General features: G+C 36.0%; 1 protein-coding gene across 10 annotated transcripts in view; it reads left to right on the top strand.

Annotated features, from left to right (window-relative positions):
• The window catches only part of ZNF680 (zinc finger protein 680), a 64,011-nt gene that overhangs the window by 23,340 nt on the left and 20,565 nt on the right, over nucleotides 1–20,106 (top strand). For 3 of the 10 annotated variants that reach the window (XR_008503697.2, XR_010127098.1, XR_010127099.1), the window contains exon 4: nucleotides 15,723–17,159. Coding sequence is in view for 3 of the 10 variants with exons in the window: in XM_063668385.1 (XP_063524455.1) it covers nucleotides 9,842–10,088; nucleotides 15,723–17,062 (1,587 nt within the window). In the remaining 7 variants the exon portion in view is untranslated. Of the gene's footprint in view, nucleotides 1–9,831; nucleotides 10,089–15,722; nucleotides 18,339–20,106 lie in introns of those variants that run through there. The other 7 variants (XR_010127096.1, XR_010127095.1, XM_054495402.2 and 4 more) reach the window with 5 other exon arrangements.

Raw genomic sequence — 20,106 nt, 5'->3', positions numbered from 1 at the left:
AGAAAATGGTGCCAATACCAATGTCATGTTTTTTTCCTATATTTTTTCTAAGAGATTGTTATTTTTTAAATTTCTAAATATTTTATTTCAAATATTCTTTGTATATAGTTCAAGGAAAGGATTCAGCTTTATCAGTGTAGATAACCTGATTTCAACGTTATTTTTTTGAAAAGATTGTCTTTTCTCTATCATGTGTTAATGGTGACTTAGTGAAAGATCATTTGATCATACACAAAAGGGTTCTTTTCTGGGCTCTCTATTCTGTTTTTGTTTGTTTTTTTGTTTTTTTTGGAGATGGAGTCTTGCTCTGTCACCTAGTCTGGAGTGCAGTGGTGCTATCTCAGCTCACTGCAAGCTCTGCCTCCCGGGTTCACGTCATTCTCCTGCCTCAGCTTCCCGAATAGCTGGGACTACAGGCGCCCGCCATCACGCCCGGCTAATTATTTTTGTATTTTTAGTAGAGACAGGGTTTCACCGTGTTAGCCAGGATGGTCTCGATCTCCTGACCTCGTGATCCGCCGGCCTTGGCCTTCCAAAGTGCTGGGATTACAGGCATGAGCCAGTGCACCTGGCCGTCTATTCTGTTATCTCTTTATATGTCATTGTGTCAGTACCACATTATTTTTGCTGTTGTAGCTTTTAATATGTTTTTCAATCAGGAAGTATAATGCTTTTTTTTCATGGTTGTTTAGCTAGTTATAGTCATAATCAAATTTAAAAATTTTAAACATTTCTGTAAAAAAAACTGCTATTGGGATTTTTATAGAGATTATATTGAATTTTTTTACCACTTTAGTTTATATTGACATCTTAACAAAATTAAATTTTTTGACCCTTGAGCAAAACTATGTCAAAGAGTATGTTTTATTTTATTTTAAATTAAATTAAGTTTAAAGACAGGGTCTCACCTTGTTGCCCAGGCTACTTTCAAACTCCTAGGCACAAGTAATCCTTCTGCCTTGGCCTCCTGAAGTTCTGAGTTTACACATTTGAGCCACTACACTCAGCCTGTGTGTTTCATTTTCATATATTTTTGGATTTGCCAATTTTACCTTTGCTTTTAATTCCTAGTTTTATTAAGTTTTTGTCAGAAAACACACAGTGTATGATTTTGGTGTTCTTAGATTTATTCATCATTGTTGTTTTGAGGCAGGATTTTACTGTCACTCAGGCTGGAGTGCAGTGGCATAATTTTGGCTCACTGCAGCCTCAGCCTCCTGGGCTCAAGTGATCCTTACCCCTCAGCTCCCCGTGTAGCTGAAACTACAGACATGCACTATCATGTCTGGCTATTTTTTTTTATTATTTGTAGAGACAGGGCCTCACTGTGTTACCTAGGCTGGTCTCAAACTTCTTGTCCCAAATGATACTCCCACCTTGGTCTCCCAAAGTGTTGGAATTATAGGCATGAGCTACTGCACCCAGTTGTTATTGTTAAATTTAATAAGACCCATTATGTGTTTTCACAGAATACACTAGGTGCAAATAAGAATATCATATATTCTGTTGCTTTTGACTGAGAAGTTTTTTATGAGTCTGTTAAGCCTAGTTGTTCTATGCTATGGTTTGGATGTCCGTGTTCTCCAGACCTCATGTTGCAATGTAATCCTGAATGTTGGATGTGGGACCTGGTGGGAGGTGTTTGGGTCATGGAGGCAAATTCCTCATGAATGGCATGACGCCATCCTCTTGGTAATCAGAAAGTTTACACTCTATTAATTCAAATGAAAACTGCTTCATTAAAAGAACCTGTTTCCTTCACCTCACACTTGCTCTGTCTCTTACCATGTGATATGTCCAGTTACTCTTTGCCTTCCACCATGATTGTAAGCTTCCTGAGACCCTCACCAGAAGCAGATGCTGGCACATACTTCTTGTACAGTCTGCCAAAGTGTGAGCCAAATAAACATGTTTCTTTATAAATCATCCACTCTTAGCTATTCCTCTATATGCAAAATAATCAATGCAGTCTATAATGTCTAAGTTTTCTGTTTTCTTATTAATCTTTTATCTTAATTTTTTATTATTGAAAATGGGGTCTTGATATCTACAATTATTATGTTGCTATGTATTTCTTTCTTCACCTTTGTCAATATTTGCTTTATATATTTTGGAGACCTGATGTTATTAGTACACGTACATATAGGTAGATAAATATGATAGTTATAGATTCCTGGCAAATTGACCCATTTTACTTACCATTATATAATATCAATCTTTGATTAATGCTACTACTTGACTTATTTGTTTGTTTGTGTTTTTGTTTTTTTGAGACAGAATCTCACTCTGTCGCCCAGGCTGGAGTGCAGTGGTGTGATCTCGACTCACTGCAACCTCTGCCTCCCGAGTTCAAGCAATTCTCTTGCCTCAGCCTCCCGAGTAGCTGGGATTACAGGAGTGTGCTACGATGCCTGGCTACTTTTTGTATTTTGGGTAGAGATGGGGTTTCATCATTTTGTCCAGGCTGGTCTCGAACTCCTGACCTCAAGTGATTCACCTGCTTCGGACTCCCAAAGTGCTGGGATTACAGGCATGAGCCACCGTGCCTGGCCAAGTATTTGACTTAAAGCATATTATATCTGATATAATGATGACCATCTCACCCAGTCGTGGTTACTATTGGCATGAAATAAGATTTTTTTCATTTTGTTACTTTCAGCCTATTTGACTCAATGTTAAAATGAGTCTCGTATAGAGAACATATTGTATGCTTTTTTACTTAAGCCATTCAGGCATCTTATTTCTTTTTCTCTTTCTCTCTCTCTGTCTCTCTCCCTCCCTCCCTCCCTTCCTTCTTTCCTTCTTTCCTTCCTTCCTTCCTTTCTTTCGTTCTTTCTTGTGGCCTCACTCTGTCAACCAGGCTGGTTTGCAGTGACGTGATAATTAATGGCCCACTGCATCCTCAACTTTCTAAACTTAGAAAATTCTCTAACTTGAGCCTCTCCAGTAGCTGGGTTACAAATATGCACCATCACATCCAGTTAGTTTTTTTGTATTTTTGGTAGAGACAATGTTGTCCAGACTGGTCTCAAATTCTCTTTTATTTTTTATTTTTTTAATTTTATTTTTCTATAGGTTATTGGTGTTTGGTTCCATGAGTAAGTTCTTTAGTGGTAATTTTTTAGATTTTGGTGCACCCGTCACATAAGCAGTATTCACTACACCCTATTTGTAGCCTTTTATCTCTTGCCCCTCTCCCACCCGAGCCCCCCTAAGTCCCCAAAGTTTATTGTATTGTTCTTATGCCTTTGCATCCTCATAGCTTAGCTCCCACATATCAGTGAGAACATACAATGTTTGGTTTTCCATTCCTGAGTTACTTCACTTAGAATAATAGTCTCCAATCTCATCCAGGTCACTGCAAATGCCATTGGTTCATTCCTTCTTATGGCTGAGTAGTATTTTATCCCATATATACACCACAGTTTCTTTATCCCATTGTTGATTGATGGGTATTTGGGTTGGTTCCATGATTTTGCAATTGCAAATTGTGCTGCTATAAACATGTGTGTGCAAGTATCTTTTTCAGATAGTAGCTTCTTTTCCTGTGGGTAGATACCCAATAGTGGGATTGCTGGGTCAAATGGTAGTTCTACCTTTAGTTCTTTAAGGAATCTCCACACTGTTTTCCATGGTGGTTGTACTAGTTTACATTCCCACCAGCAGTGTAAAAGTGTTCCCTGATCACCGCATCTATGCCAGCATCTACTGTTTTATGATTTTTTGATTACGATCATTCTTGTAAAAGTAAGGTGGTACTACTGCATTATGGTTTTGATATGCATTTCCCTGATCATTAGTGATGTGGAGCATTTTTTCGTATGTTTGTTGGCTATTTGTGTATTTTCTTTTGAGAAATGTTTATTTGTGTCCTTAGCCCACTTTTTGATGGGATTGTTTGTTTTTTTCTTGCTGATTTGAGTTCATTATAGATTCTGGATATTAGTCCTTTGTCAGATGTATAAATTGTGAAGATCCTTTCCCACTCTGTGGGTTGTCTGTTTACTCTGCTGACTGTTCCTTTTGCTGTGCAAAAGCTCTTTTGTTTAATTAATTTCCAGCTATTTATCTTTGTTTTTATTGCATTTGCTTTTGGGTTCTTGGTCATGAAATCCTTGCCTAAGCCAATGTTTAGAAGGGTTTTTCCAATGTTATCTTACAGAATTTTTATAGTTTCAGGTCTTAGATTTAAGTCCTTAATCTATCTTGAGTTTATTTTTGTGTAAGGTGAGAGATAAGGATCCAGTTTTATTCTCCTACATGTGGCTAGCCAATTTTCCCAGCACCGTTTGTTGAAAAGGGTTTCCTTTTCCCACTTTATGTTTTTGTTTGCTTTCTGAAAGATCAGTTGGCTGTAAGTACTTGAGTTTATTTCTGGGTTCGCTATTCTGTTCCGTTGTTCTATGTGCCGATTTTTATACTAGTAACATGCTGTTCTGGTAACTATGGCTTATAGTATAGTTTGAAATCAAGTAGTCTGATGCCTCCAGATTTATTCTTTTTGCTTAGTCTTGCTTTGGCTATGTGGGCTCTTTTTTCGTTCCGTACACATTTTAGAATTGTTTTTTCTAATTCTGTGAAGAATTATGGTAGTATTTTGATGGGGATCGCATTGGATTTGTTTATTGCTTTTCGCAGTATGGTCATTTTCTACAAGATTAATTCTACCTATCCATAAGCGTAAAATGTGTTTCCATTTGTTTGTGTTGTCTATGATTTTTTTCAGCAGTGTTTTGTAGTTATCCTTGTAGAGGTCTTTCATGTAATTGATTAGGTACATTTCTAAGTATTTTATTATTTTTGCAGCTATTGTAAAAGGGGTTGAGTTCTTGATTTGATTCTCCACTAGGTCACTGTTGGTGTATAGAAGAGCTACTGGTTTGTATACATTAATCTTGTACCTGGAAACTTTGCTGAATTCTTTTATCAGTTCTAGGAGTTTTTTGGAGGAGTCTTTGGGGTTTTCAAGATAAACGATCATATCACCAGCAAACAGTGACAATTTGACTTTCTCTTTACTGATGCCCTTTATTTCTCTTGTCTGATTGCTCTGGCTAGGACTTCCAGTGCTATGTTGAAGAAGAGTTGTGAGAGTGGGCATCCTTGTCTTGTTCCAGTTCTCAAAGGGAATGCTTTCAACTTTTTTTCCATTCAGTATTATGTTGGCTGCGGGTTTGTCATAGATGACTTTTATTACGTGGAGGTATGTCCCTTGTATGCCAATTTTGCTGAGAGTTTTAATCATAAAGAGATGCTGGATTTTGTCAAATGCTTTCTCTGCATCTATTGAGATGATCATGTGACTTTTAACTCTGTTTATGTGGTGTATCACACTTATTGACTTGCATATATTAAACCGTCTCTGCATCCCTGGTATGAAACTCACTTGATCATGATGGATTATCTTTTTGATATGTTGTTGGATTCAGTTAGCTGGTATTTTGTTAAGGATTTTAGCATCTATGTTCATCAGGGATATAAGTCAGTAGTTTTCTTTTTTGATCATGTCCTTTTCTGGTTTTTATATTAGCATAATGTTGGCTTCATAGAATGAATTAGGGAGGGGTCCCTCTTACTCTGTCTTCTGGAATAGTGTCAATAGGATTGGTACCAATTCTTCTTTGAGCGTCTGGTAGAATTCTGCTGTGAATCTGTCTGGTCTTGGACTTTTTTTGTTGGTAATTCTAAAATTACCATTTCAAAAGCTACTTGCTTTTGGTCTGTTCAGGGTAGGAGGGTTTTATTTTTACAGGAATTTATTCATCTCTTCTAGGTTTTCTAGTTTATGTATGTAAAGGTATTCATCGTAGCCTTGAATGATCTTTTGTATTTCTGTGGTATCAGTTGTAATATCTCCCATTTTGTTTCTTATTGAGGTTATTTGGATTTTCTCTCTTCTTTTCTTTTTTTTTGAGATGGAGTCTCGCTCTGTTGCCCAGGCTGGAGTGCAGTGGCACGATCTCGGCTCACTGCAAGCTCTGCCTCCCAGGTTCAGGCCATTCTCCTGCCTCAGCCTCCCGAGTAGCTGGGATGACAGGCGCCCACCACCATGCCCGGCTAATTTTTTGTATTTTTAGTAGAGGTGGGGTTTCCCGGTGTTAGCTAGGATGGCCTCAGTCGCCTGACCTCGTGAGCCACCGTGCCTGGCCTATTTATGTTTTCAAAAAAACAGCTTTTTGTTTCATTTATCTTTTGTTTTTTTTTGCTTCAGTTTCATTTAGTTTTGCTCTAATCTTGATTATTTCCTTTATTCTGTTGCATTTGGATTTGGTTTATTCTTGTTTCTCTAGTTTCTTGAATTGTGACCTTACTGTCTCAAGTTTGTGCTTTTTCAGTCTTTTTGATGTAGGTGTTTAGGGCTATGAACTTTCCTCTTAGCACTACCTTTGCTGTATCCCAGAGGTTTTCATAGGTTGGGTCATTATTGTCATTCAGTTAGACAAATTTTTAAATTTTCATCTTGGTTTCATTTTTGACCCATTGATCATTCAGAAGCAGGTTATTTAATTTCCATGTATTTGCATGGTTTTGAAGGTTTTTTTGGAGTTGATTTCTAGGTTTGTTTTTTTTTTTTTTTTTGAGACGGAGTCTCACTGTGTTGCCCAGGCTGGAGTGCAGTGGCACGATCTTGGCTCACTGCAAGCTCCAACTCCTGAGTTCACGCCATTCTCCTGCTTCAGCCACCCGAGTAGCTGGGACTACAGGCACCCGCCACCATGCCTGGCTAATTTTTTTGTATTTTTTAGTAGAGACGGGGTTTCCCCATGTTAGCCAGGGTGGTCTCGATCTCCTGACCTTGTGATCCGCCCACCTCGGCCTTCCAAAGTGCTGGGATTACAGGCGTGAGCCACTGCGCCCGGCCGATTTCTAGTTTTATTCCACTGTAGTCTGAGAGAGTGTTTGATATAATTTCAATGTTCTTTAACTTATTGAGGCTTGTTTTGTGGCCTATCATATGGTCTATCTTGGAGAAAGTTTCACCCACTGTTGAGTAGAATGTGTATTCTGTGGTTGTTGGATGGAATGTTCTGTATATATCTGTTAAGTCCATTTGTTTCAAGGTATAGTTTAAGTCTGTTGTTTCTTTGTTGATTTTCTGTCTTGATCTGTCTAGTTCTGTCAGTGGGCTATTGAAGTTCCCCACTCTTACTGTGTTTATCACATTTTTTAGGTCTATTAGTAATTGTTTTATAAATTTAGAAGCTCCATTGTTAGGTGCATTAATGTTTAGGATTGTGATGTTTTTCTGTTGGACAAGGCCTTTTATTATTATTATTATTACTATTATTATTATTTTTTATTTTTATTTTATTTTTTTTTTTTGAGATGGAGTCTCGCTCTGTTGCCCAGGCTGGAGTGCAGTGGCATGATCTCAGCTCACTGCAACCTCCACCTCCTGGGTTCAAGCAGTTCTCCTCCTCAGCCTCCCGAGTAGCTGGGATTACAGGTGCCTGCCACCACACCTGACTAATTTTTGTATTTTTAGTAGACATGGAGTTTCTCCATTTTGGCCAGGCTGGTCTTGAACTCCTGACCTTGTGATCCACCCGCCTCAAGCCTCCCAAAGTGCTGGGATTGAACAAGCCAAGGCCTTTTATTATTCTATAATGTCCCTCTTTGTCTTTTTAAACTGCAGCTGCTTTAAAGTTTGTTTTGTCTGATATAAGAATAGCTACTCCTGCTCACTTTTGGTGTCCATTTGCATAAAATGTTTTTTTCCACCCCTTTAATTTTATGTGAGTTCTTATGTGTTAAGTTAGTCTCTTGAAGGCATCAGATGGTTGGTTAATTCTTATCCATTCTGTATCTTTTAAGTGGCAGATTTAGGCCACTTACATTCAATGTTAGTATTTAGATGTGAGATACCATTTCATTTATCATGCCATTTGTTGCCTGTGTACCTTGGTTTTTGTTTTTTTGTTTTTGCTTTTTAAATTGTATTTTTGTTCTATAGGTCCTGTGAGATTTATGCTTTAAAGAGGTTCTGTTTTGGTGTATTTCCAAAATTTGTTTCAAGATTTGGAGCTCTTTTAGCAGTTCTTGTAGTAGTGGCTTGGTAATGATGAATTATCTCAGAATTTGTTTGTCTGAAAAAGACTATATTTTTCCTTCATACGTGATGCTTAGTTTCACTGGATACAAAATTCTTGGCTGATAATTGTTTTGTTTGAGGAGGCTGAAGATAGATAGGGCCCCAGTCCCTTCTAGCTTGTAGGATTTCTGCTGAGAAATCTGCTGTTAATCTGATAGTTTTTACTTTATAGGTTACCTGGTGCTTTTGTCTCACAACTCTTAAGATGTTTTTCCTTGTCTTAACTTTAGATAACCTGATGACAATGGGCCTAGGTGATACTCTTTTTGTGATAAATTTCTCAGGTGTTCTTTGTGCATCTTGTATTTGGATGTCTAGGTCTCTAGGAAGGCTGAGGAAGCTTTTCTCGGTTATCAACCCAAATGTGTTTTCCAAACTTTTAGATTTCTCTTTCTCACAAATGCCAATTATTCTTAGGTGTGGTCATTTAACATAATCCCAGACTTCTTGGAGGCTTTGTTCATATTTTCTTATAATTTTTTCTTTGTCTTTGTTGGATTGGGTTAATTTGAAGACCTTGTCTTTGAGCTCTGAATTTCTTTCTTCTATTCATTCAATTCTATTGCTGAGACTTTACTGTAAGTGTGTCCAGTGTTTCCTGAAGTTTTGATTGTTTTTTCTTTATGTTATCTATTTTCTTGAATATTTCTCCCTTTGTTTTGTGTATTGTTCTTTGAATTTCCTTGCACTGGGCTTCACCTTTCTCTGATGCCTTTCTTATTAGCCTAATAACTAACCTCCTGAATTCATTTTCAGGTAAAACAGGGATTCCTTCTTTGTTTGGATTTATTGCTGGTTAGCTAGTGTGATAATTTGGGGGTGTTAAAGAGCCTTGTTTTGTCATATTACCAGAGTTGGTTTTTTAGTTCCTTCTCAGTGGCGTAGGCTCTGTCAGAAGGAAGGTCTAGGGCTGAAAGCTGTTTTTCAGATTCTTTTGTTTCCTTGATTTGGTATTCTCCCCTTTTCCTGTGGATGTGGCTTCCTGAGAGCTGAGCTGTATTGATTGTTATTTCTCTTCTAGGTCTAGCCACCCAGCAAATCTACCAAACTTTGGGCTGGAACTAAGGGTTGTCTGCCCGGAGTTCTGTGTTGTGAACTGTTCATGGGTTTCTCAGCTGTGGATACCAGCACCTGTTTCAGTGGAGGTGGTAGGGGGGTGAAATGGACTCTTCTAGTGTTCTTAGCACTGGTGATTTAATGCTCTCTTATTGTGCTGATTTGCCTCCTTCTGGGAAGTGGTGCTTTCCAGAGAGCATCAGCTGCGGTAGTATGGAGAAGAACCCAGTGGGTGGGGCCTTACAACTTCTTAGAGTATATGCCCTTTGTGTTCAGATACAAGGGTGGGTAGGGAAGGACCATTGGGTAGGGGCAGGGCTAGGTGTGTCTGAACTCAGACTCTCCTTGGGTGCGTACTGCTTTGGCTGCTTTTGAGGATGGGGGTGAAGTTCCCAGGTCAATGGATTTATGTACCAAGGAGGATAATGGCTGCCTCTGCCAAGTCTTGCAGGTTGTCAGGGAAGTGGGGAAAAGCTGGCAGTCACCTGCCTCACCCAACTTCTACACAATCCAAAGGGCTGGTCTCACTCCTACTGTGCCCCACCTAACAGCACCAAGACTCTTTTCAGGCAGTTAGCAAGCAGGGCTAAGAACTTGCCCCAGGCTACCCACCTCCTAGCTGTGAAAGAAAAGGGCATTAGTTCTTCTCCGGCCCTGTGACCTGTGACCTGTGGACTCTGCAGGTTGGATTTGATGGATTCTCGCCCTTTGCCGAGTTCTGGCCCGGAGGCTTCTCAGCTGGTTCAAATTGTCACAAAGTTCAGCTGGAGGTTTTCTTCTCCCTGTGGTGTTTTTCTCGTGCCTGTGGCTGCCCTCCAAAAAGATCCTTGTGATGCCAGGAAGGAATGGCCTGCTTGGGGACCCAGTGAGCTCCTAGGGCCTTTTCTGCTGCTTCTTCCACCCCCATATTTCACTTGGCACTCAATTGACTCACCTCCAGGTAAGGTCGGCATCTTCTCCCACAAACTAGACCTTCAGTTTCCCCAGTGGGGGTGCATGTTTCAGAGGTGAAGGATCTCCCTTTTCCACTTCTGCAGTTTGGGCACTCACAGTATTTGGGGTGTCTCCTGAGTCCTGTAGGAGCAGTCTGCTTCATTCAGAGGATCTGTGGGTCATTTCAGGTTTCCTGATTTATTCCTGCAGTTATTCTGAAGCTAAAATTTATGATACAAGCCTCCACACACTGCTTTATTCGCCTGAGTTGGAGCTGCAGTCTAGTCCTGCCTCCCATCCACCATGATGCCCCCAGATTTGTCCTCAAACTCTTGAGATGAACTGATCAGCCCACCTTGGCTTCTCAAAGTCCTGAGATCACTTTTTTTTTTTTTTTTTTTTTTTGAGACAGAGTTTTGCTATTATTGCTCAGGCTGGAGTGCAGTGGCACCATCTCGGCTCACCGCAACCTCCGCCTCCTGGGTTCAAGTGATTCTCCTGCCTCAGCTGCCCCAGTAGCTAGGATTACAGGCATGTGCCACCATGCCCTGCTAATTTTGTATTTTTAGTAGAGACGGGGAGTCTCCATGTTGGTCAGGCTGGTCTCGAACTTCTGACCTCGGGTGATCCACCCTCCTCGGCCTTTCAAACTGCTGGGATTACAGGCGTGAGCCACTGTGCCCAGCACCTTTTTTTATTAATTAGTTTAATTAATGTATTTTTAAAATGATTGCTTAAAGAAGTAAAGTTACTATTATCAGTTTATTGTTATTGTTTTATGTGTTTCTTGTAGATATGTTTTCTTTTTCATTGTTCATTTTAGTGCTTATTTTTGTTTATTTATTTATTTATTTTTTTGAGACAGAATCTTGCTCTTGTTACCCAGGCTGGAGTGCAATGGCGTGATCTCGGCTCACTGCAACCTCCGCCTCCTGGGTTCAAGTGATTCTCCTGCCCCATCCTCCTGAGTAGCTGGAATTACAGGCACCTGCCACCACACCCAGTTAATTTTTGTACTTTTAGTAGAGAAGGGGTTTTGCCATGTTGGCCAGGATGGCCTCGAACTCCCGACCTCAGGTGATCCGCCCACCTCGGCCTCCTAAAATGCTGGGATTACAAGTGTGAGCCACCTTGCCGTGCCAATTTTTATTTAAGTTTGTTGTGACATACTTTGATTATTTTAAAATTTTGTTTCACATACTTTCTGGAAATACAATGTAATTATCTTGAAAAGTGGAGATTACATAAAACATCTTAAAGTTAAAACAATATGTTTTAATTTCATAGCAACTTCAATTTAATACAAAAACTAATATATTTTCCAGTTTTTTTATTGATGTTAAAAACTGTTATTTTTTATTGGGTATCGACAGATTTATGCAGATTTATTTTTAGTTTCTCATATTATATAGAATAACTTTAAAGGTTTTATGCTTCATCATTATGAGAGTAAAGAATTCTATGTGTGTGTGTATATTTACATTTAATAGCTTTATATTTATATATAGTTTTATGATGCTGTCCAGCATCATTTTTTTTTTTTTTTTTTAAAATAATGGACTCATGTTAGCATTTCTGTTTGTTTATATGCAGAGTCTTACTGTGTTGCTCAGGCTGATCTTGAACTCCTGGTCTCAAGTTATCTTACTGCCTTGGCCTCCCTAAAGATGTGGGATTACAGGCATAATACACTTTGCCAGGCTACTATGTAGCCCTTCATGTAGAGCTGTGCTAGTCATAATGAATCATAACACTGTCACCTTTTATTTTGAAAAGCCTTTATTTTTCTCTGTTTTTAAAGTACACTAATCTTGAATCAAGTATTATTGGTTAGGAATTTTATTACTACATCAAAATTTGGGAAGTTCTCAGCCTTTTTTGTCTACAAGTAACCTCTACATTACTTTTTCCCTACATTCTTTTTCTAAGAGTTTTTTAATGAATATATTGATGTACTTGATGGTGTCCAATAAGTTTTACATTTCATGTTTTAATTTTCTTTTGGAATTTTATATTTTTGTGTTACATATTTTAGGATATGCCACCTCACATGAGTTAATTCTTTTGGTTTTTTAGTTTATATTATAATTGAGTATGCCAGTATTTAACTCTGTAAAATTTAAGACAGTGTGGAACAAAGTCAAATATGAATCAGCCATATGTCTACTACCAATATAACGATCTCTGTGTTTACCTGTATAAATATTTTCCCTGTTCTTTTTATGACTTGTATATTTCTGGTATAGGTTTGTTGCGAATGGTTGTTTAATCTTGACTAGGTGAGAAGTCATAGAAATTCTCCTAATTTCAACATCTATTTATTCATGAATCTATATTATTTTTGTGTGGGAGAAAAACTTCTCTATTTAAAGATAATTTACAAACGATCATAACTCTGTATCTCTTTTAGGTATTGTCTATTTTTACTTGTCAAAAACACATAACATTTACAATAGAATATTTTTAAATGTTTATTTTAGTCCTATTATATTGACATTGTTATGCAACATATTCCTAAAATGTTTTTATCTTGCAAAGCTAAATATCAATACCCATTAAAAAACTATGAATTTTACCCATTTCCTGGCACTTTTCAAACACCACTGTGTTTTCTCTAAGAGTGTAACTGCTTCGTATATCTCATACAATCTCTGTCTTTTTGTGACTGGCTCATTTTATTTTGCACAATGTCATCAAGCTTTATAGTTGTTAGAATATTTTCTGCTTTTTAAATACTGGGTGATATTTAAGTATTTTATATTTTAAATTATATCTACTGAGTAATTTGGTGACAAATTTGCACTGCTTTTACCTATTGGCTTTCAGTAACAATGCTGCAATAATTACAGGTATGCAAATGACCTATATGATCATATATGTGAAAGTTTATGTGCCGCATTCTGTTCTACTAGTGTACGTTTTTACCTTTGTACTCATACCAAATTGTTACAGTTCTGTAGCTCTGTAATGTGTTTCAAAATCAGAAACTGTAATGCCTTCAAAATTGTTTATTTTATTGCAGATTTTTGGGTACTTTATTATCTCTTAAGACTTTATATACTTTGGGGGTTGCTGTTTCTATTTCTTCAAAAATGCAATGAGAAATTTGAACAACATCGCATTAAATCTGTAAATTATATTGAGCAGGATGGACATCTTCACAAGATTAATTATTTTAACATTTCAACAAGCATGCTCAAGAGAGTGTATTGTTTAATTTCTATGTATTTGTGAATTTTTCAATTTTTTCTTCTTACTGTTCTATACTCATTTCATTTTGGTCATAGAAAGTAACCCATAAAAATTTAGTTTTAAATAATTTGTTAAGACTTCTTTTTTGGTTTACCAGGTTGTCTATCAAGGAGAATTTCGTATGAGGTATTGAGAAGGCTGTTTATCGTTACGTTGTTGAGTGTTCTCTATGCCTCTGTTATAAATAATTGTTTTATACTCCCTTCAAGTCCTGTTTCTTTACCAATATTTTATCTTTTTAAAATCTTTATTACAGAAAGTGAAGCATTAAAATATTCTACTATAGTTATATTGCTCTCTATGTGTTTCTTTCATTCTGACAGTATTTGCTTTATATATTTGGAAACTTAATGTGAGATACACACACACTGCCATATACAAATTTGTCATTGGTTCCCAGCAAATGAATCTATTACTGTTTAATATTCTTCTTTGTGAGCCAGGCATGGTGGCTCATGCCCATAATCCCAGCACTTAGGGAGGCTGAGGTGGTTGGATTGCCTGAGGTCAGGAGTTTGAGACCAGCCTGGTCAACATAGTGAAACCTCGTCTCTACTAAAAATACAAAAAATTAGCTGGGTATGGTGGTGGGCGCCTGTAATCTCAGCTACTAGGGAGGCTGAGGCAGGAGAATCACTTGAACCCGGAAGGCAGAGGTTGCAGTGAGCTGACATCTCACCATTGCACTCCAGCCTAGCCAACAAGAGTGAAACTCCATCTCAAAAAAAAAAAAAAATTCTTCTTTGTCTCTTTGGAGTTTGACTTCAAGTATATTTCATAAAATATGACAGTTTTTGACTTAAGATGTATTTTGTGTAATATTTTGACCTCTTCTTCTCTCATTTGATTAATATTTGCGTGAAATGTGTACTTTTGTCTTGCCACTTTCAGTCTCTGTTTATCATTAGATCTAGCCTGACCCTTGTAAAAAGGCATGTTGGATCTTGGTTTTTAAAATTCTTTTTTTTTTTTTTTTTTTTTTTTTGAGATGGAGTCTCGCTCTGTCGCCCAGGCTGAAGTGCAGTGGCGCGATCTCAGCTCACTGCAAGCTCCGCCTCCCGAGTTCACGCCATTCTCCTGCCTCAGCCTCCCAAGTAGCTGGGACTACAGGCGCCCACCACCATGCCCAGCTAATTTTTTGTATTTTTAGTAGAGACAGGGTTTCACCATGTTAGCCAGGATGGTCTCAATCTTCTGACCTTGTGATCCGCCAAAGTGCTGGGATTATAGGTGTGAGCCACCGCGCCCAGCTTAAAATTCTTTTAATAAATCCCTTTAATGAAAGTATATCTCTTGATTGGAAAGTTAATTTTACATATATATTTTACATATATATATATATTTGGATAATTTTCTGAAAGAGAAAGAATGTTATTTTATTGTTTTATTTGATTCTTTTACTTTTGTCTCTGATTTTCTCTTTCTGTCATCCTTGGTGTCTTGTTGATTTTTGTATTGAAATGCTTCACTTCCTTCCTGTTTTCTTTTGTATATCTATGCAGATATACAAAACACTTTCTTTGTGGTACCTTGGGGATTACATAAAACCTCTAAAGGATACAATAATATATTATAATCTGGTAGAAAAATTAACTTCCCTTGCATATAAAAGTTCTATTTCATTACATCTGCCCTGAACTTTATTATTAATGTTGCTAATTATTTCTTTTTATGTTGTATATTAATAGACATTTATAATACTTTCTATGATTTTATCTTTCAAATTTTAGAGAATAATTAACGTTTTCTGCACCATTATAATAATGTTAAGGAATTCTATTTGTATGTGCATATCTTTTTCATAAAGTTATGTATTTTTATATAATAATGTGTTGTTTTCTGTCATGTTATTTTCAGTGGAAGAAACTGCTTTCAGCATCTTTTTTATGTAGGGAATTTGCAGTGCCAATATACTTTTTCAGAATTTGGTATTTTGGAAGTTTTTTTTTTTTTTCCATTTTGTAGGACAGATTTGCTGATGGTATTATTCTCATTTGATATCTATTTTTCTCATGACTTTGACTATATCACACACTTCTTTTCTTGCCTGCAAAATTTTCTTGACAAATTCACTGGTTATTTAAAAAGACTATGCTTATAAATGACATATCATTTTTATACTGCAACTCACAAGATTCTCTTCTTGGTCTGTGACTTTTGAAATTGTGTTTATATATGTGTTTGTTATAAATATCATTGTGTGTATCCTAATTTGTCAAGCTTCTTCATTTGTACATAACTTTTTTTTTTTTTTTACTTTTAGGATTTTTTAGTTATTTATTTTTGTATTTTGCTTATGTAGTTGGTGTAATTTTATAAATTTGATTTGTAAAATATATTCTATCTGAGTCTAGGAAGTGGCGTAATTTGTTATTTTTATGTCTTTCAGTTATATATTCTCATTTCACTGAAGACCTTTGGCCAGAGCACAGCATAAAAGATTCTTTTCAAAAAGTGATACTGAGAGGATACGGAAAATGTGGACATGAGAATTTACAATTAAGAATAAGCTGTAAAAGTGTGGATGAGTCTAAGGTGTTCAAAGAAGGTTATAATGAACTTAACCAATGTTTGACAACTACCCAGAGCAAAATATTTCAATGTGATAAATACGTGAAAGTCTTTCATAAATTTTCAAATTCAAACAGTCATAAGAAAAGAAATACTGGAAAGAAGTTTTTCAAATGTAAAGAATGTGGCAAATCATTTTGCATGCTTTCACATCTAACACAACATATAAGAATTCACACTAGAGAGAATTCCTACAAATGTGAGGAATGTGGCAAAGTTCTTAACTGGTTCTCAGAGCTTATTAAACATAAGAAAATTCATATGGGAGAGAAACCGTACAAATGTGACGAATGTGGCAAAGCCTTTAACCAATCCTCAACCCTTATTAAACATAAGAAAATTCATATTGAAGAGAAACCCTTCAAATGTGAAGAATGTGGCAAAGCCTTTAGTTTATTCTCAATCCTTAGTAAACATAAGATAATTCATACTGGAGACAAACCTTACAAATGTGATGAATGTCACAAAGCCTTTAACTGGTTTGCAACCCTTACTAACCATAAGAGAATTCATACTGGAGAGAAACCCTTCAAATGTGAAGAATGTGGCAAAGATTTTAACCAGTTTTCAAACCTTACTAAACATAAGAAAATTCATACTGGAGAGAAACCCTACAAATGTGAAGAATGTGGCAAAGCTTTTAACCAGTTTGCAAACCTTACTAGACATAAGAAAATTCATACTGGAGAGAAATCCTACAAATGTGAAGAATGCGGCAAAGCTTTTATACAGTCCTCAAACCTTACTGAACATATGAGAATTCATACTGGAGAGAAACCCTACAAATGTGAAGAATGTGGCAAAGCTTTTAATGGATGCTCCAGCCTTACTCGACATAAGAGAATTCATACTAGAGAGAATACCTACAAATGTGAAGAATGTGGCAAAGGCTTTACTTTATTTTCAACCCTTACTAACCATAAGGTAATCCATACTGGAGAGAAATCCTACAAATGTGATGAATGTGGCAATGTTTTTAACTGGCCTGCAACTCTTGCTAATCATAAGAGAATTCATGCTAGAGAGAAACCCTACAAATGTGAAGAATGTGGCAAAGCTTTTAACAGGTCCTCGCACCTTACTAGACATAAGAAAATTCATACTGGTGAGAAACTCTACAAACCTGAAAGATGTGACAATAATTTTGACAACACCTAAAACTTTTCTAAACATAAAAGACACCATCCTGTTGAGAAACCCTAAAAATGTGAAGAATTTGACAAAGCCTTCCAATGATTGTTACACTTGCTTGTAGGTAAGATAATTTATACTGGAGAAAACTTTATAAGTGTAAAGAATGTGACAAAACTTAACCAATACATCTTATTGCACAGGAAAGCATTTTTACTTGAGAAAGATCGTACAAGTATAAAGAATGTGAAAAAGTCATTGATATCTTTTCACATCTTACTCAACACCAGAGAGTTTATACTTATTAAAAGCATTATAAATGCAATTACTGTCAAAAGAAATTTCAGAAAATATAACACTTTAAAGTGAAGAAGCATGTTTATTTTGAAGACAAACATAACAAATATAAGGAGTGTAGGAGGGTTGTAGTACCTTTACTTGTATTACAAATCTTATTGTACTCATTTTGTACTATAGAGAAACGCGAAGCAGTTGCTCAAACTTTGTTCAACATCAGGGAATTTATATTGGAGAAAAATCCTGCAAATGTAATGAATTTGGAAAAACATTTTTTTTCAAAAACTACGGTGTCGAAAACATGAGTTTATATTGAAATGTGTTTTTGCAGATGCAGTAAGTATGAAAAATATTTAATCCAAAATTAAGTCTATGTAAATATTAAAGAATTTACAGTAGAAATAACTAAGGCACTGACACTTTAGACATTACACTAAAACAGAGTGTTGAGTATAAAAAAATCTATAAGTTGTTAGATTATTTGTAAATAACTTTAAAAGGAGTAGAAGATTGTTTAGAGAGTTATAATTACATTGAAAGTATACTTTTTTCTTGAAAAAATTATAGCTTATTTGAAAAGTAAATAATGATGAAATTCAACTCTCAAATTACTTTATCTTCATTCCTATTGTATTCACATGTGAAAGCGTGTTGCTGTGTCAGATATAGGAGAGATTCTTTTTTTATTAGATGGACATTATTTATGGTTTTTTCTGTGGAAGAGTATGGGCATTAAAATGTAAGGTTTATGATGAAAATCTAAGTGGAGAGGCCCTTGTTAGTTTACTTTCCATATTGAGTGATGCGTGAGGTGGGTGTTCAGAGTAATATTCTGCATCATAGTGAGAGAAAAGCATTTTTAATTTTACTTTAAATTAAATGTAATTAAATTACTAGTGAATCATTTTACTAATTGTACTTTTATGCTATAAATGCAGTACATTTGAAAATTTTTAGATTATGTATAAGCTTAATTTTGTAATTAAACATTTCTTTAACATGTTAAGACTATTGTGCATTCAATGAAGCGTTATTATGCCATTAACTTTAACCTTTTTCACTTTACTCAAGGAGGGAGGTAAAAGAGAGTAACAATATGTTATTTGGTCATGAGATGTTAATCTTTCTGTGCCTGGCTTATTTCAACTAATATGCTGTCCTCCAGGTTAACTGATGTGATCAAAAATAATAAAATTTTCTTTTAGATTCCACGTAGCAAAAGCAAGAGTAAGAGAAAAGAACAAATCTGGAGGCATCACATTACCTGACTTTATACTATAAAGCTTTAGTCATCGAAACAGCATGGTGCTGGTATACAAATAGGCACATAGACTGTAAACGTGTGTGCAAGTATCTTTTTTCATATGATGCCTTTTTTTCCTCTGGATAGATACCCAGTAGTGGGATTGCTAGATCAAACGATAGATCAACTTTTAGTTCTTTAAAAAAATCTCCACACTATTTTTCAGAATGGTGCTAATTTACATTCACACCAGAAGTGTAAAATTGTTCCCTTTGCACCACATCCCCACCAACACCTCTTATATATTTTTTTATTTTTTAATTATGGCCATTCTTGCAGGAGTGAGGAGGTATCATATTGTGATTTTCATTTGCATTACTCTGATAATTAGAGATGTTGAGCATGTTTCCATATGTTTCTTGGCCATTCGTATATCTTCTTTTGAGAATTGTCTATTCATATCCTTAGCCTACTTTTAAATGAGATTGTTTTTATTTCTTGCTGGTTTGTATGAGTTTTTTGTAGATTCTGGATCTTAGTCCTTTGACAGATGTATAGATTGTGAAGATTTTATCTCACTCTGTGGGTTGTCTGTTAACTCTGCTGATTATTTTTGCTCTGCAGAAACTTTTTAGTTTAATTAAGCCCCATCTGTTTATATTTGTTTTTGTTGCATTTACTTTTGGGTTCTTATTCATGAAGTCTTTGCCTAAGCAAATGTCTAGAAACGTTTTTCCAATGTTATCTTCTAGAATTTTTACTGTTTTAGGTCTTAAATTTATGTCTTATATCTATCTTGAGTTTATTTTTATATAAGTTGTGAGATGAGTTTCCAGTTTTATTCTTCTACATGTGACTTGCTAAACATCCCTCCATTATTTGTTCAATAGGGTTTCCTTTCCCCACTTTATGTTTTTGTTTGCTTTGTCAAAAATCTGTTGGCTGTAAGTATTTGGTTTTATTTCTGGGTTCTCTATTCTGTTCCATTGGTCTATATGCCTATTTTTATATCAGTACCATGCTGTTTTTGTGACTATGGCTTTATAGTATAAAGTTATGTAAACTTTAGGATTGTCTTTTGTCATTCTGTGAAGAATGATGTTGGTATATTGATGGGAGCTACATTGAATTTCTAGATTGCTTTTGGCAATGTAGTCATTTTCACAATAGTGATTCTACCAATCCATGAGTATGGGATGTGTTTCCATTAGTTTGTGTCGTCTGTGATTTCTTTTAGCAGTGTTTTGTGGTTTTCCTTGTAGAGGTCTTTCATGTCATTGTTTAGGTATATTTTTAAGTATTTTTTTTCCAGCTATTGTAAAAAAGTTGCATTCTTGAATTAATTCTCAACCCAGTCACTGTTGGTATATAGCAGAGCAACTGATTTGTGTACATAAATTTTGTATCTGGAAACTTTGCTGAATTCGCTTGTCAGTTCTGGGAGATTTTTGGAGGAGTCTTTATGGTTCTTTAGGTATACAATCATATCATCAACAAATAGTGACAGCTTAAATTCCTCTTTGGCTGCCCT

This window comes from Pongo pygmaeus, chromosome 6 (assembly GCF_028885625.2).
Source record: "Pongo pygmaeus isolate AG05252 chromosome 6, NHGRI_mPonPyg2-v2.0_pri, whole genome shotgun sequence".
Classification (NCBI taxonomy): Eukaryota; Metazoa; Chordata; class Mammalia; order Primates; family Hominidae; genus Pongo; species Pongo pygmaeus.
Note: the sequence above shows the minus strand (reverse complement) of the source record. Positions and strands in the feature narration are given on the sequence as shown.